General features: G+C 34.3%; 1 protein-coding gene across 6 annotated transcripts in view; it reads right to left on the reverse strand.

Moving 5' to 3' along the window:
• Nucleotides 1-2,259: 2,259 nt before the first annotated feature.
• The window catches only part of LOC578784 (high mobility group protein B1), a 31,830-nt gene continuing 17,400 nt past the window's right edge, over nt 2,260-16,689 (reverse strand). For 2 of the 6 annotated variants that reach the window (XM_030972178.1, XM_011678549.2), the window contains 5 exons: nt 13,122-13,280; nt 12,795-12,997; nt 10,590-10,700; nt 9,660-9,905; nt 2,260-9,016 (listed from right to left, as the gene is read on the reverse strand). In XM_030972178.1, the coding sequence (XP_030828038.1) occupies nt 8,729-9,016; nt 9,660-9,905; nt 10,590-10,700; nt 12,795-12,997; nt 13,122-13,280 (1,007 nt within the window). In that variant the 3' untranslated portion in view covers nt 2,260-8,728. The remainder of the gene's footprint in view (nt 9,017-9,659; nt 9,906-10,589; nt 10,701-12,794; nt 12,998-13,121; nt 13,281-16,689) is intronic. The other 4 variants (XM_030972181.1, XM_030972179.1, XM_030972177.1 and 1 more) reach the window with 3 other exon arrangements.

Genomic DNA, 16,689 nt, shown 5'->3' on the forward strand with positions numbered 1-16,689 from the left:
GGAAAATGCAGTTCTGATAATTTCCAAACGGGAATAGAAAATCGGTCAATTTTAGTCAAGAAACATTGTTTTAAAGCTAAAGTAATATCAATCTTGAGAGGGAGCTATACAACAAAATGAGTTTATTATTCACAACGATCATTTGAATATTGTAGGATCGCATAATGCTTCCAATGATCATTTGAACCAAATTCATGACCTCATACCAAAACTTTGTATTACCTTTAAACAATGAAGGCACAAAGAAAATCTGACGCAATTTAAAGCTTGCTCCCCAAAATGAAGTTTTCTCCTCTTTGATAGAAGATAGAGTGGGTCTCCAAGTTTGAGTTTGAGAATATACTTCCACCATCATAATATCGTTTTTGTAAATTTATCAATCGTCATTTTGATCACACTGAAACGAACGAAGAGGCTTGACAAGACAAGTACAATCCCGTGCAGATTAAATCACTGCAAAGCGGAGCTTTTTGACAATATTCTTGCTTTATAATATATTTTGTAAAGCCAGGGATTCATTTACTCATCTACTCCGAATCAATCCCATTACCTTAAGCCTAATCATAATTTTAATCATTCAATCATTATGCTAATTAGAATTATGCTTAGGAATCCAAGTGAGGCAGACGCTCATCAGATAATAATTATTGAGGGTATCTGTATTTCTGCGTTTTAGAATTGTTGCGTTTGGTATGACCATATTTCACAATAAATCATTTTTATATAGCCCCAACCGTATTTCACAGGCAGGTCAATGACCTAAATTACGCCCTGTTATGGAATAAATCCTACCAACCCTATACTTTAAAATCAAGTCCACTTTAGTGGCACTTTATGAGTAAATAATGCATTCAAATTGCTTCAGTGGGTTCCAGGCTTGTTCCGAAAGACAATATAATTTGCACACCCATGACACAAATTGCTGGATAAGTCGAGAAATAATATAATTAGTCACCACCAATCTCAATTATGACAATAATGATTGCACGGAAATCGACATTGGGGAGTGGCCAGTTTTATATTGCTACACGAAATTCCCATCAGTTAGCACAGATTATAACACGATCACAAAGACTTTCGAAAAATTAACCTTATGGAATTTCATTAGTCCTGTCCGCCACCTTTTGTGTGTATATTACAGAAGCATATTACACAAAGTGAACATGATTTATGTTGGTGATACAAAATGGATTGGAATTGCCTTTGAGTTCGTCTCTTCAAAGTCTTTGCTATTGTGCCGACGGTAGGAAATAAATTTAATACCATACCCTATGTGAAATCGATTTTTATCTATAGCACTATATTCAATTGTTTAGAGTCTATGATATCATTCCACGTAATGCTCAATCATTCAGCTGCATATTATTTGGTGGGCGGAGCATGAATAAACTAGTTCTGAAGAACAACCAATACAAACGTCGACTTATTATATCCCATAATGTACGATGCGTAAAAAGACTCTGCACATCCATTTTTTTATATACCATGATCAACAAAAATTCACCGTTCTGCATGTCATTACTTCTTTCTTTCTTTCTCTCTCTCTCTCTCTGTCTCTCCCCCTCTATATATACTACTGAGTCACGATTTCCATGAAGGAAATACGGGTGTTAGGAAGTTATATTTTTATCTAGATCTTTTTGGGATGCTATTACCTTCTCATATTTTTGTCTCGAGGGCATTTCTTTGGAGCACATCTCCTGTGGAAATACAAATTTTGCTTCCATTTGAGGAGTGCCTATTTTGATATAATCAAAAACAAATTGCAGGAAATTTTACAGAAAGATAATGAAAGAAACCATGTCTTCCTGTGAAAATCAACCAAAAAGATAACTTGATAACTTTCTCTACTTTACCTCCCCCCCCCCCCCTCTCTCTCTCTCTCTCCCCCTCCTACGTCTCCACTTTCCCTCTTTTCTTCTATAATACCACCACCATAATTATATAGTAATATTGACAGTGATGTATACATTCCACCTTCATTCATCTGAAAATATAAACAGTCACATTCTAAAATCTCAAAGTAAATCAACATTTTAAAGGATTACAGCCCACAGTGACCGACAATGTTGGTTTCACGCACCTGCTCAAAAGTTAGCAGAGGCTTCAACAGACCGTCATGATGGTCTTGTGGGCCTTCTGACAACTTTTCTCGGGTTCACAAAGCCGACAGTCCCAATTTGAAAGGACAAAGGTGCACCAGTATTTTCAAAACAATGCAATGAATACAATATAAAAGAGAAAGCAAACCATCAAGGGTTATTTTTGACATCTTTATTAAAAATTCTCACTGGGAAGTACAAATGATAAGCACTCTACTACAAAAATGTAGGTATAGAACATCAAGTTTTAAAAAAATGGCAAATACGTACACCTACAGTTTAGCTACTAACAAATTTGACAAGCAATTGCGACAATGAACAGATATTAACAAAATACTTTGTTAGGACTGTGGCCATTGAGATTCATAACAAATATATTCTTATTAATGAATGGAATCAAAGGTAGTACATATCAAAACTATGTAATGAATTATAATTATGAGTAGAGAGTTGAATTCATTTCTGTTATAATCAGATCAGATCAAACAAGAAATATAAAGGATGCAAATACTTTTTAGTATTTCTTTTATACCTGTGGTGAATTTCACTGAACACTGGTGTACTGAGAAAGACATTACTTTAACCAGACCTTAAAAATATGATACAAATGGCCATTTACAAAATTATTAGATTCACATGACAACAGACTATATGATATTCGAAATTGATTTACATGAATACATAATTTCAACATTTGAACGATTGGAGAGACTAATAATGCATCATTTGTTGTTGCAGGAAAAATTATTTTTTCTTCTATAAATTACAGGGAATCCTCATGATTGAAATGCCTTGACTATAATATAATATATGAAAGTTCATTAAAAAACGCCCTTCTTTTCATAAATTAAAATTTGTTTTCTTGATTATTTCATTTAAACAGATGTAGAATACTGGTCTCTACATTTAGTTTCCTCATGATTACTAACTACAAGAATTACAAATTTTCACTTTGTACAAAAGATGTCATCTTAGTTACAGCTTTTACAAACACAGATATTACATTTTTTGATATTTTTGCATGGAATGTCTTTCAACAAAAGACATTTGGTGAGCCGAAATCTAATAGTGCATGATGTTCATGGTGCATATTTTTTTCTGTACAAGGGACAGATATTATATATAATACTATTTCAAAATCTTGTGTAGATACCAAGGACTGTTTTTCAAGGTAGAACAAGTGAGGACTTGGGAAGATTTGGACGATTTCTTGATATTTCCAGGCAATCTGATAATTAATACCTGTATTTCCACTTGGAAGAAAGACACTCTACCGAGACGGGTATTGTAATGCCTTTCTACAAAATAAACCCTTTCAGCCATAGGAGTAATGCTACCTGACTCACAACTACTTTTTAGTCCCATTTTCTCTGATTCGTTAAAGTATTAAAGCCTAGGATATGCGAGTCTGTTCCCACGTTGTTCTTTGGGAGGCACCAAGCACATAGATACACATCACCTGTTGAGAGCCAGAAGGGTGTAGTGCCTTTCTGTCTGGCTCCCCTCAGACAAAATAACGGATTGGATACTGGTTAAATATCTAGGCTTCACGCCACCCAAGATACAGCATTATTGTATCTGTAGGGGAGGAGGTAGCAATTTGGGGTCCTATTTTAAATTAAGACTATGTAAGTCTGGTTTCAATGATGACATTTTTCAACAAGCTGTTCTTAGCTGAAGATAATTGCAGCCAAATGTACAAATTTGACAGGTCGATTGTTCCCTTCCTATATAAATGGGAAAATGCATTAGATTCAAATTTAATTTTAAATAAGTCAATTAATGTTGTATTCTGAAGTGGTTACAAGAATAAAATCAAAAGAATCTAAAATAATAAGGCAATAACATCTGCTACATTTAGACTACAAAGTTACATCATCAGATTTTGAATGGAAATGATTATACAACAACAATGCATGTTTGCTACAATGTGCCTGGCATGAACTGTAAAAATAAATAAACTACACTGCATTACATACAGCAACATACCATATTACAGGGTTTGGTTCTTAAATTTCATTACACTTACATATACAAATGAACAGCCAACATAGCAAATAGGTAGACTCAAATTGAACTTGTTTACTTGTTTTGGTACCAGAGAACCCTGTGCTGTACACAAATTACAGTCAAGGAAAATCTAGAAAAGGAAAAAAAACACATAAGGGAGAGGATGCAATGTGTGTGTGTAACACAGTGTCTGGCTTAAACTAATTATTTATGTGGACAGGAAAAATAATGATACAACTGCTTAAAACATTTAAAGAGAATGCAAACAACATAAGGGTTCATTACAAGGAAAAGGCCATTATCTTTAATGTCTACAATAGAAAAAGTGCATTTTAACATCTGAAAATATTTGTACGTCTTACAAATGTTGTATTTTCAGATCAAAATGCATGAAAAAAGTTGTTTATTTCAAAAATTATTAAAGAAGGCAGACAATCTTTGTAAATATAATGTCTGGCACTTCAGGCTAAAAATGCTGTATACAAGTTGGTCTTCATCAAGTAAGGACTTATTTCTCTCATTATGAATACAACAAACATGGACATACTTTATACACAAGAAAACATAAGTTATTACCTTACATTTCAATTTGACTGGATACATCAGTCAATGTATTATTTTTCTTATAAATAGTACAAAAATGCCAATAACTTACTTTATTTGGCAAATACTTTCATAACAATACAGGATCGGTAAAGAGAATAGGAATCATTTGGCAGCTAGCTCAAAAAAAGATGATTTTGCAATACATCTTCTTTCTAAATTTCATGAAAGTTGCCAACTCTATTTTCCATAGAAATCCTTTCAAGTTGGACATTTTCTTGTCACATGCCATCAAAAAAGTGACATACATTATAAACCAAATGGACACTACTCTTGAAAGATTATTTCTAACTGGAAGAACTAGAAGTAGTCATGTTGTATCTACATGGTTACGCTACCATAAAGGCTTACAATTTTGTGCATGATATTTCATACAAAGATCATCAAATAGTCATTTAATTTTTCTCGTCATCTTTCTCTTCACTACTTGGAACAATCCCCAAACAATTCTTTATTCTTACAGAGGCCCACTCTTTACACCGGGAGATTCCTTCCGTTTCATTCTTAACTCAAATGATTGAATGAAAATAAAACAACAACAATAAAGGAAATGACATTTGCTTGGAAAGCTGGATGCATGCAAGGGTGCATATAATCACCTAAGACAACTAAAATGCAAGAGATGTAGCACTGGAACACACTTTTACTTTCAAAATATATGCAGGAGGGTTCATTTGAAAATACAGGCAGGGTGCTTTTATTTTCAATGGAGGTATAAAGCCACATAAAATGGGCGTTTTTGTTATACCTTGTAATAAGTATGAGCTGTCATTCTGGGATAAATAAACATAAACACAATCTGTATACTTGTAGGAAAGATCACCATTACTATGCAAGCTACCGACTAATCTACAATTAATGGCATAAGAATAGTCTTAGCTTCAAACTATGGTGTTGGTTGTTGGGCGTATTACATGTACATTCCCTTAGCATTTTCTGATTGCAAAACAGAAGATACTTCAATTCTCAAAGACCTATGGGGAGACATATAGTTTAAAGAAACTACTAAAATTTTAACAAGACTTGAACTAGACATGGATATTATTAATGGAATGGAATGACTAAAATACATATTGCAATATTATCACTAAACAAGTATCAAGTTTATACAGCAACGTAATAAAGAATAAAAAACTGTTTTTTAAAACACAAAAGTAATGGATTTACTAAAAATTTGATTGTCATTTTTAATCAAGTATTTGTGGAAAAAAAACCAAATCAAATTTTGAAACTTTTATGTGTTTGTCAACAGATGTGGAGCCATGACTTGCAATGAATTAAAAAAGGTATAAATTACATGCTATTCTTGAAGTTGATCCTACCTTTAGTGAGAGTTGATATTTTGGCAAGAGTTGTAGAATCTATATAAGAAAGCATTACTCCAAAGAAACCTCAGTCAAACTAAAAGACAATGACCCTTCATTACGATCATGGGAAATAATTCAACATTTAAACTGCAACTTAAGTGCAAAAGCAGCGTATTAATGAAAAATAAAATAAGGTCAATGTTACATTGCAGAGATACTGGAGTTGGGAGTTGAATACCAAGAGTAGCGTGGGTGATAGCAAACATCTCCTTAACGAGACTGTAAAATAATCACTATGACTTGTCTCTAATAGATATATTTTTTTGAACTGTTAAAAGCATAATAAGGCATGCAGTGTGCAACTGTGGCAACAGACAGCAAGAGAGTAAGCAAGAGGAAAAATGAACAAAGAATAAGAAAGGAATGCAATTCTATAAAGCTGCCTCATGGCTGAGTTGAAGAATAAAATAATATGGGTTGGCACAATCAAACTGATCATAATAAAGATCATTATAAAGTTTACACAAGGTAGAGTTTTAAAAAAATGAAGACGTTAGACAGCCACAATAAATGTAACTAGTGACGATTGTAAACTAGCACCTTTTTCTACATGATCATCATCAGAATTGATGAGATCGAAGGAAATCTTCATCTAAACGGAGACACACAAAAACCTCTTCAAAAGCATGCATTCAAGAACAATTGCGATCACAGTGAAACAACTTGGCACTGTACAGAGACATCATTATCAATCAATTAAATAAGATAAAATACTACAGGACGATAAAGAAAAACCAGATATGTGATAAAAATTAGTTACTTCAAATAGCAGATACTACTCCACGCAATGGTTATTCAAACTTGAATACAATACTAATACTGTTCTCACATTTTTGGACGCCTTTAGTTTCTTTATATGTTGATTCAATATCTGAAGCCCACGACTAAGACATAGCCACTGTAATTCTTGATTTTCTCTTACAATCTAAGACTGTACTCTTTCACACTCAACGTAACACACATGTACACTGACGTACTGGATATTTTTTTTTTTACTAATCTCTCTTTACAGGCATCTTTAGATCTTCTTCATATGTCGCTTTAAGTCTAAACACTTTTTTACTTACATGCCATTTCATGATAACAGTTGATGGATGAAAACAAAGTTAACCATGTAAATAAGAAATAACCATACAAATAAAATGCTAGATGTACATCAAGGCATGCAGATGTGTTAAATTTATCACGAAAACCTGTGACCAGCTTCAATCAAATGGACAATTTCCTGTGCATAGTATGGGATAAAAAAAATTTAAGTAGCAAGTAATTAATATTTCATTGTTCTCTGTCAATTTTTTCCCCTCAAGAAAAAAAGCTGTCCTAACTGTTGGCATGTAAGTATTGGTTTAAGTTGTTCACATTGGAAATATACATCACATACTTGTCTTGCAATAATAAAATGGTTATTATCATTACAAAGGGAATGTTCAAATTCAAACTTAGACTGATTCACGTGTCGTCAATTCTAAATTGAATGTATATGAGTTGGATAAATTGGCGAGTACAGGCAAAGTAAACATTATCTTTGAATCTTTGAAAAATGTCAGAAAAATTTTTCTGAAGAGGAGAAAAAAATAATTAAAAAGGAAATAACCGGTCTGTAAAATTTGGAATGTACCTTCTCAGGGATTGTGTATATGTTGTGTTCAACAAGTCATTAGAAAGGAAATATGTTCCATTTGTATGGAGCTGGTCACATCTGTCCAACCAATGAGAGAGCTACTACTACTTTTCGCACACAGCTGTCGCATTACATTTATCTTTCCATTTTTAAGATCTGTACAGCTCAATTATTCACTCATGATATTCTCGTTTCCAATTATCTTAGGGTTAGCAACTCTTCCATGATTTTCTTTGCTCCTGTTATGGAAGTAGACAAAAATATATTCATTTTCCATCTATGGAGAGGAAAAAAAGTTTATTACTGTACATCAAAATATGCAGATATCTTGCATACAAGTCTTGAAGGTATCTAGTTCTTCAACATTGATTTGAAGATAAAATCTCTTAACACAGAGAGTAAGAGAGCAAGAACTTCTTTTCAAAAAAGCATCATGACAGTCAAGAAATACTTGTTGGATCAACCAACCAAATGCTGTCACAAACATTTCAATTTAGTTTATATCAGTATCATACATACTTACAAGAGTTCAATGAAAGCACCCAATGCAAAATTGGCTTCATTTGAGTTTTACCTTCTCGTAACTGTAGTATTGATTTGTTTGCAATTTATTTTTTATTTTTCACCAAAGATAGACTTTGGAGAATACCTTCACAGGAGACTGCTTAAAGAATGGGAGAATCCAAAACATCTGTAACTCCAAAGGTAGGAAAATATTTGTCATTGCAACACATTACGCTCATATTACGGAGGCTTTTTTACACCATATTTACAGCACCAGCCCACCTTCAGTCAGCCTAGTGCACTAAACAGTTGCCTGCTAAGCTTTGCTTTCTCTCATTTTTTTTTTTACCAACAACTTTTTTTCCCCAACACAGCATGTTTTGTATTTGTGTGTGTGTATGTTAAATTGAAGCTATAATACAGTTCTTGCTTTCCTCTTCATAAGAGGTATTTCATTTTTTTTCCCCTTTACTCAATCTCCTCTTCTTTTTGGTGATGTTGGCATTTTGACTTCAGGATGATCACTCATATTCATCACCATCGTCATCATACTCCTCGTCGTCTTCCTCGTCGCCTTCGTCGTCATAGAGAACCTGTTGGTGGGAGGAAGGGCCTTGCAATTCACCGTTGTAGCTTGCTTGGGCAGCCTGTGCCATGGCCATCCCTGCCATCATGCTTGGCTGGGGATTATGAGGGACCATGGTGGGTGGGGCATGATGCTGAACAACTGGTGGTGGAGGGGCAATTACGGGCTGGGGCTGGGGCTGGGGAGCTGCTCTGGGGGTACTTGTAGCTGCAACCAGACCCTTCTGTGTATACACAACAGTGGAAAAATAAACACCCGTTAGCTCTGGAAAGCTCAAAAAGATTTCATCAGAGAGAAATCCTGCATGTTGTACAGCGAAATAAAAACATGAAAATCACTATGAAGAAATCTAGCTTGTTCTATAAGCAAAACCAAGAGGAGTTCCCATAAAAAAACAAGTCAATGATGCAAAAGAAAAGAAAATATGTATTTGTATGACGTATTATTAGTAAGCATCTTTAATATACAAAAAAAATAATAATAATTGGGGCATTATTATTGTTGTTGCAAATCCTCACTAATATAAAGGCTTCACTGTCCCACCTCAAATTTTGCTTACCTATGTTATCTCCTCTGTATTCTTGTATCCTATTACCTTCCAATAAGTTCATTTTGATGACTTTTTAATTGTTTCATGTTATCACTGTCATTTCTACTGTAATTCAGCCTCAGGTCTGTCAAAAGTATATTTATTGCAATCAATACCATTTTAATTCACATGGATGCCAGTTGGTATAAACTAATGAGCCTAAGGGACTCAGAAATAACCAAGTCTCATATGTGATGTGCAATATGTAGCCCCCCAAAAGGCTGAAATCAGGATACGGCCTGAAAACAAACAAGCATCAGTGAATAAAATGCTGTACCTTCTTTCTCCAATCTTCCATTTTTCCTTGGTAGGTTTTGTATTCCAGGGCCACCCTCTCCAGGTAAGGTTTCTTCTGTTCATCTGTCAGTTTGTTCCATTCCTCACCGCAGATCTCTGTCAGACGTCGCCCCTTCTCTATTGTCTTCCCCTTCATCTGTTCGCGGAAATCTGTGAGAAAGTAGAAGTATGCGGTGGGTGGCTTCTTTGGCTTGTCGGGGTCACGTACCTTCCTGTACACTGAGATCTGCAAAATGGGAGAGACAAAATGCATTTTAATACTAAAGTGAAAAATGCTTTAGTGACTATCTGTATAAAAAGACAACCGGTCTCTTCACATCAAATTAACAATGGATTCCAGTGAAACATGAATTAAAGCCTGTGACATCTGATTAAAAAATGTCTTTCCTCCCAAGAGTAACATCATATAAGTTTTATAAAATTAATTACAAACTGTATAATGTTAGGAATTTCCTCAAAGACTTTGCTTTCAATTAACTTCTACAGAATTTTAAAATTTGACCTTTAACCAGAAAAAAAAAATGAAACTATTTTTGGTATTCATGAAGCCATTGACACTTTTCTCCACGTTAAAATAACATTAGGGGTATAATTTGGCAATAAGAATGAAATAACAAAATTTAAAAAGTCAGAAACTCCATCAAAATTCTATAACACAGTAATATCAAACTTTTCCAGAGTGCAGTCATTAACATTAGTTTAAAGTTGTAATTGTTCCTTTTTTCATGTTCAGTTTGTCACTTTATGCAAATTAAGTCTTATCATTTGCCACTACAAAATATAAAGATCCATCACAATCTTTTTTTGTTCCATGCAAGGTGTGTTTAATTCCTTTACCACTAGTATAAGAATGAGTAGAAAACAAGACAAATGAAGGCAAGCATAATTTAGTTAAGTAATATGTATTTACCTCAGCCTCATATCTTTTCCTGTCGACGCCTGCCTTCTCCTGGTATGGTTCCTTCTCAGTAACCGTCATCGAGGTCCATTTCATACCACATGCCTTTGTGATCTCACTTGCCTGCAGTCGGGTCAACAACAAAGAAGCCAAATGAGATATGTATTCTTTTCCTTTTAAACTCAACTCTTTCCTTATACCATCAATTATAGATATATTTGTCTCAGAAATACATTCCTGTTCACATTTTTCCTTTTAACTAAACTTTAACTACATAAATGTGTATTTAAAAATAAAATAGGTATAAATTGCATCTTTGATATTCAAATTTACCTTTCCCCCATATGTGACAGCATATATTGCAATAGGATATAGAAAGTAGATATTTGATACAGATGTGAAATTTCTTACAAGCTTTGAACAGTTTATATTTTTTTGTCCTGCAACAATAATTTTGCTCATAACATACACTCTCATATTTTCCAAGTTAAATTACATCAATTTCAAAGTTGAAATAAAAGAATGCATTTATCTTAGGTTTCATGACAGTATCTATAAACTGTGTGATTTCATATTCTAGTGAACAGGAATCTTCACTCCAGATTCTTGTCAGGTCCTTGTTGTAGGGTGCTTAAAATGTCTCTCACATGAATAGAAATGACATCTTTGCAATTGACAAAATGTTCCCTGTCTCCAGAGTTGGTGAAACTACATAGCTTACATGTCCACAGGGTTTAGGGAAGCTACTATTCAATCTGTCACATGACATCATTCAATATGACAAAAAATATGAATAATTCACCAAAAAATATGAAATGGATTTTTATCACTAAGTACCAGTAAACAGATTTCCTTTAGATTCTACAGAAAATAAAAACACAAAACCTGTTTGGTCAGATTTTCAAAGAGACAAGCATGATTGCAACATACAACTCTTCCCTCAAATATTTGGATTGCTTGGCATGTATTTTTGCAACATTTCCAAACATTTAGATTAACAAGTTATGAAGGTTGCTTTATCTTTCGTGTAACTTGTAATCCATCATCTGTTCAGTTTTGATTTTCTTGTTTTTTTTAAGAACAACTGTGAGTCTTTGTGACCTCAACTGACAAAGACAGCTTATATCATACTTTGAATAACACCAGAAAAGAATACAAATGCTCTTGCAAAGTATTTCCTTCAAACAATGAAATTATAACATTGAGAAATGAGGATGAATAAGAATTTTTCTTATTACAAGATTGTACATGAAACAACGTAAGAAGTTTTCATATCTTATACCATCACTGCAAAACTAAGCTGGATTTTCTCCATTATTTGGAATGATTTGATTAGTCTTTGATGGAACTAGTTTAATGGGGAAAAAAAGTAAATTGGTGCAAAAGTTCTATATATTCTGACTTTATGAACTAGGATACTGAAAGAAATAGAAAAAGTATAGGCAAATTTTTAAAAAATATAAGAAAAAAAAAGAAAGAATACTCAAGCAATAGGAAGACAAAGCCAGAGAAACGACAAAAAATTCTAAATCTGTATTTCAGTGAGATTCCCTACGGAGGCATTTAGCTGGATCAGCAAGTAGAATAATTGATCAAATCTTGAGATCTGGCGGGAAGCAACTACAGCTAGTGTAATTTCTTACTTCCTCAATTCCATCCGTAAGTCAATGTACACTGAGTGACAGATTCAACAGCCTGGATTTGATTAATCAAGCCACTAGGTGCTTAAAACTCAATTTCAATTTCATCCCATAAGCCTTTTCAGGTATTTCTATTGTAGTTGCAGTTCTTTTTTTTTTTGGGGGGGGGATTGGAGTTGTATAATACATCAAAATTAATTCTTTGATGTATTTAAGGTAAATGAAAAATGTTTCATTTGGTTGATATTCATCTTATTCTAGTTTAATGTGTTATCATTATAAGACAACTTGTGACTCATATTATTAAAGCCATGTCCCCAGAGGCTTATAACTAACATATACATGAGCCCCCCAAAACATTCCACATCTTGAAGACTTGCAAAAGTCAGAATATTTACTAACCATCATCAATCTATTAGTATTGCCTTGTTTATACTAACATTTAATCTTAAGTTCATTTCAAATTAATTGTGACAATTTTGACATTTTCGGAATTTACTAATACACTAACGGGAAATAATGAAATGAGAAAAATCTGTGCATTTGCAAATAAATAACTACTCTACAAACTACTCACCCTTGGGATCTGGTCACCATCCTTCACATAATTCTTGCGGAAAACGTCAAGAAAGAAGAAGTACGCTGTTTTGGCTCTCTTCACGTGGGATCCGGGCCTGTTCCTCTTTCGCCTCTTCTTGCCCTTGTCCGCCAGAGGCTTGCGTCCTCTCTTTTTGGGGAAGTACATCGCCGAGGGGTCTGTTCCTGACAAAGGGAGAAACTCTGCAAGAGATGAATATGCCCCAGGGTTGGGGAAAGAGGCGATTGGGATTAAATTTTGAGGGGGTTGTGCCGAAAAAAGAGAGTTTGCGTCCCACCACCTTGGTATATTAGCATGCATTTTTACCTTGCGATGATACCATGAGGTTCTTCGCCACGGCCTGGGGGTTTGTTTGAGTGGGTCTTGGTCCATATCTAGAATAGACCACATCTACTCCCTGGTTGGACATTGTTGGAACACATCCTGCTTCACTGATACTATATACTTGTGCATCAGCTGATCTCCCTAGTGTTAGGGGAATAAATAAATTGATGTCAACTGGCACACAAAGATTAACATTTTAAACGTGTCAGCATTCATTGTTTGATCGTACATATAAAAAATACAACATATGACATATAATCTCATTCTTACAAGAGTTGCTTGCCCTTGGGATATTTCACACGGACATGCAGAATGTATTAATACAGCTGAAAAGTCTCCAAACCAATATATATCTAGGCATCCCGGGCAACTAAATTTACTATAAGTAAAATCATCATGGATAAATAAAATAATTAGGTTTTCTGTGATTTTTGTTATTCTCCTTCATAAAACATTCCTTAGAATATTTCATCTACATTCATGAAAAAAACATTTCAAATCAGTGATTAGAGGAAACGAACATGAGAACTTAAAGAGCTTCAACACTCATACTTTTAAGATGCCGTCACATATCCAAAACAGAGCCTGCCCAACTTCTTTGCAAGCTAAAAATTTGAATTTTTGCTAGGAATACCGCTGGTGACTACTCAGTCACTGCAGCTTTTACTGCGATTTTTGGGGTCGGTCAACATTTGCAGGGCACCAAAAACAGGTTCTCAAATTTAGTGATTCTTCAATAGTGAATTTTGAGGGTTTCATAGCTCAGTTCCCCTGTAGCTCGAATCCCTGGCGGGCTTGAAATTTGGTGGACGTTGGATATGTGGGGCTGGATTTAGGAGGATCTAAATAAAATTACTTTAAAAAGTCTAAATTAAGTAGGTGTCCTTCAAACAGAAGACACCATAATTGTTGATGAATCAAAATAATTTCAGCTACTTGTACATGTACATGTAGCTATCAATGGACAACCATCTAAATTTATGCTAATGAAGAACACCCACACTTTCAGATTTTGCAAATGAACGATTTAAAAATCTGATATGCACATTCACTTGGTAATATTCTCTAAAATATATATTCTGCTTGGCAAACTTGTTCAAATGATTTATCATTCTTATTTCCACTTGGTTCAACTGCCCTAGGAAAGAATATCTACAACGAATGGCTCTGGCAAATATTCACATCACATCTCTACAGTGAAGAATGTAACAAACACCACCTTGTGAAAAACAACTTGAGAGGAGAGAAAGAGCATGAGAGTGAATGAGAGAGAGAGAGAGAGAGAGAGAGAGAGAGAGAGAGAGAGAGAGAGAATGAGAGCAAAGAGAAAAGAATGAATAGAATGAGCATGAGGGGAACAAAAAGTCTCAACAAGATTAAAGGGAAGATGTTTAATCACATTTAAACAAGGAAGGACCAGGAGAACAGAAAAACAGCACAGGGTGCATAATATGCACAATGAATACTGCATAAAAGTAGAAGGATTTTTGTTTTAATAAACATCAAAATTTAGATCTCTCTCAACACCTGATACAGATAACATTAATACATTGTAAGATTTATTCATTGAAATTTCATGCCAAGCATTACAGGTGATCCACCTTCAGTTTTTCCTAACATAACTAAGACTTATCTTAATTGCAAATAAATCACGCAGAATACTAACTCAAAAGCAACCTGCACTTAAAAAGGAAAAACAAATCACGTAATTGCAAAAAGAACTTGGCTGATAGAGAAAACATAAATCTTAAGAACGCAATACATAGCGAGATGACACAGGGTTGTAAGTGGAAATAATATTCATAATATGTATGCATTGCTATCAGCCATCACTGAGAAAATATCCTATTTCCATTCATTAGGTATGAGTGAGGCAGTGGGGAAAAACATAAGAAGCTGAAGATTAAGGTTACAAGAGAGAGGATGAGAAACAGCGAGAGGAACGATGATGGAGAGATATTCCATGAGAAGGGAAATACACTGATGATAATAAGGACAGTGATACAAAGCTCACGATGAAATGGATGAGAGAGAGAGAGAGAGAGAGAGAGAGAGAGAGAGAGAGAGAGAGAGAGAGAGATAAAAAGAGAGAGAAAGAGAAGAGAGTGCAAGAGAGGTTTGTGTAAGGGAAAGAATCAGAGAGAAAGAGAGAGAGGGAGGTAGGGAGGTAGAGAGACAAACAAGAAAGAGAGCGATCGCGAGAGAGAAATCGGTTAAGAGGGAGAGGAGAGAAAGGGGGAAAAAGAGTCCCATCACTGACTGAAGTCTGAATGAATGGTTAAAATATGCATGACATTTTCACAAAGACTTAGGGACACATGGATCAAATCTCGACACACAAATGACAAACATTTAAAAAACCATGAATTTGAAACATTTTGGATAGGCCAAAGTTCATGCATTTTCAATGCTCAGGATATCAAAATTTAATTCCCACATTCTACGTAAATAAATTCAATTTATTTTACTGTAAAGCAAGTAAATAAGGTTCTTTTTTTCTCTCCTTCGTTATAAATCTCACATGCATGTGATATTTTCTTCTCTCTCCATTGATAAGAATGCTTATGGGTTCTCTGTATGTGCTCTCACGCTTGTGTATAAGGCAGCTTCTTTGTTATATTCCTTACATGTACTCTGTGTGTAGGTGTTGCTTAGTGTATGTGTGTGTCTTGATGCACAGATATAAAAGTGCACCAACAGGCATGCATTCTCCATATACACAAACTCACACACAAACACACACACTATTTATACATGTATATTGTACAGTCTACTGACACACTCATATGCAAAATACACATAAAATGGCAAATTGGCAGCAAAACGTAATGCAACAAAGGAAATATAACTCAAAATGAATTCCTCATTTCAATAATGCTGTTTTGTCCAAAGCTGATATCACGCGAACTGGAGCATTTCCTTTCATATAATTTGATTGCATTTAAGTGGCTTTGTTTCACAATGAACATCAAACAACATTTCTATTGAAGAAATTCTGACCTAAAAAGTTCAGTGTCAGTATAGTAATCCAGAAATATATGCAAACTATCAATAATCCTTAAAATCATGTAGAGCATATTGATAACAATCTATTATGGAAAATATTTATCTCTAACTAGGACATAATATATTTACATCCCTACTGTTCACTTCTCAAACATGAATCTTTACTAAAGCCTGCAAGTAACGTTAAAATCAAATATGATAAATGCAACAGGGGAGTAGGAATGCAAATGGAGTCCCAATTAATTCAAATCTCTATTGATAACAGAGTGCGAATCAAAGAAATAATTAATCCACTATCTCACAAACTTATCATGAGGCTGTCTATAAATAGGTCATAATTGTATAATCAACATATTCTTTTGTTCTTCAAGTGACAAAAGAATTCACGGTTGCCAGGGTCATCTAAATCCTGCACACAGTTCCTAGCTTAAAAAGATGAAAAGTGATTTAGTATTGAGGCAATACTCATTCTTTCAGGGTGAAATCCATTTACTTTTAAAGAGGGATTATTCTCTAATTCTTACACTGAAAATATCTTTGCAAA

Source organism: Strongylocentrotus purpuratus, unplaced genomic scaffold, assembly GCF_000002235.5.
Source record: "Strongylocentrotus purpuratus isolate Spur 01 unplaced genomic scaffold, Spur_5.0 spur5_scaffold_6, whole genome shotgun sequence".
In the NCBI taxonomy this organism is placed as follows: domain Eukaryota; kingdom Metazoa; phylum Echinodermata; class Echinoidea; order Camarodonta; family Strongylocentrotidae; genus Strongylocentrotus; species Strongylocentrotus purpuratus.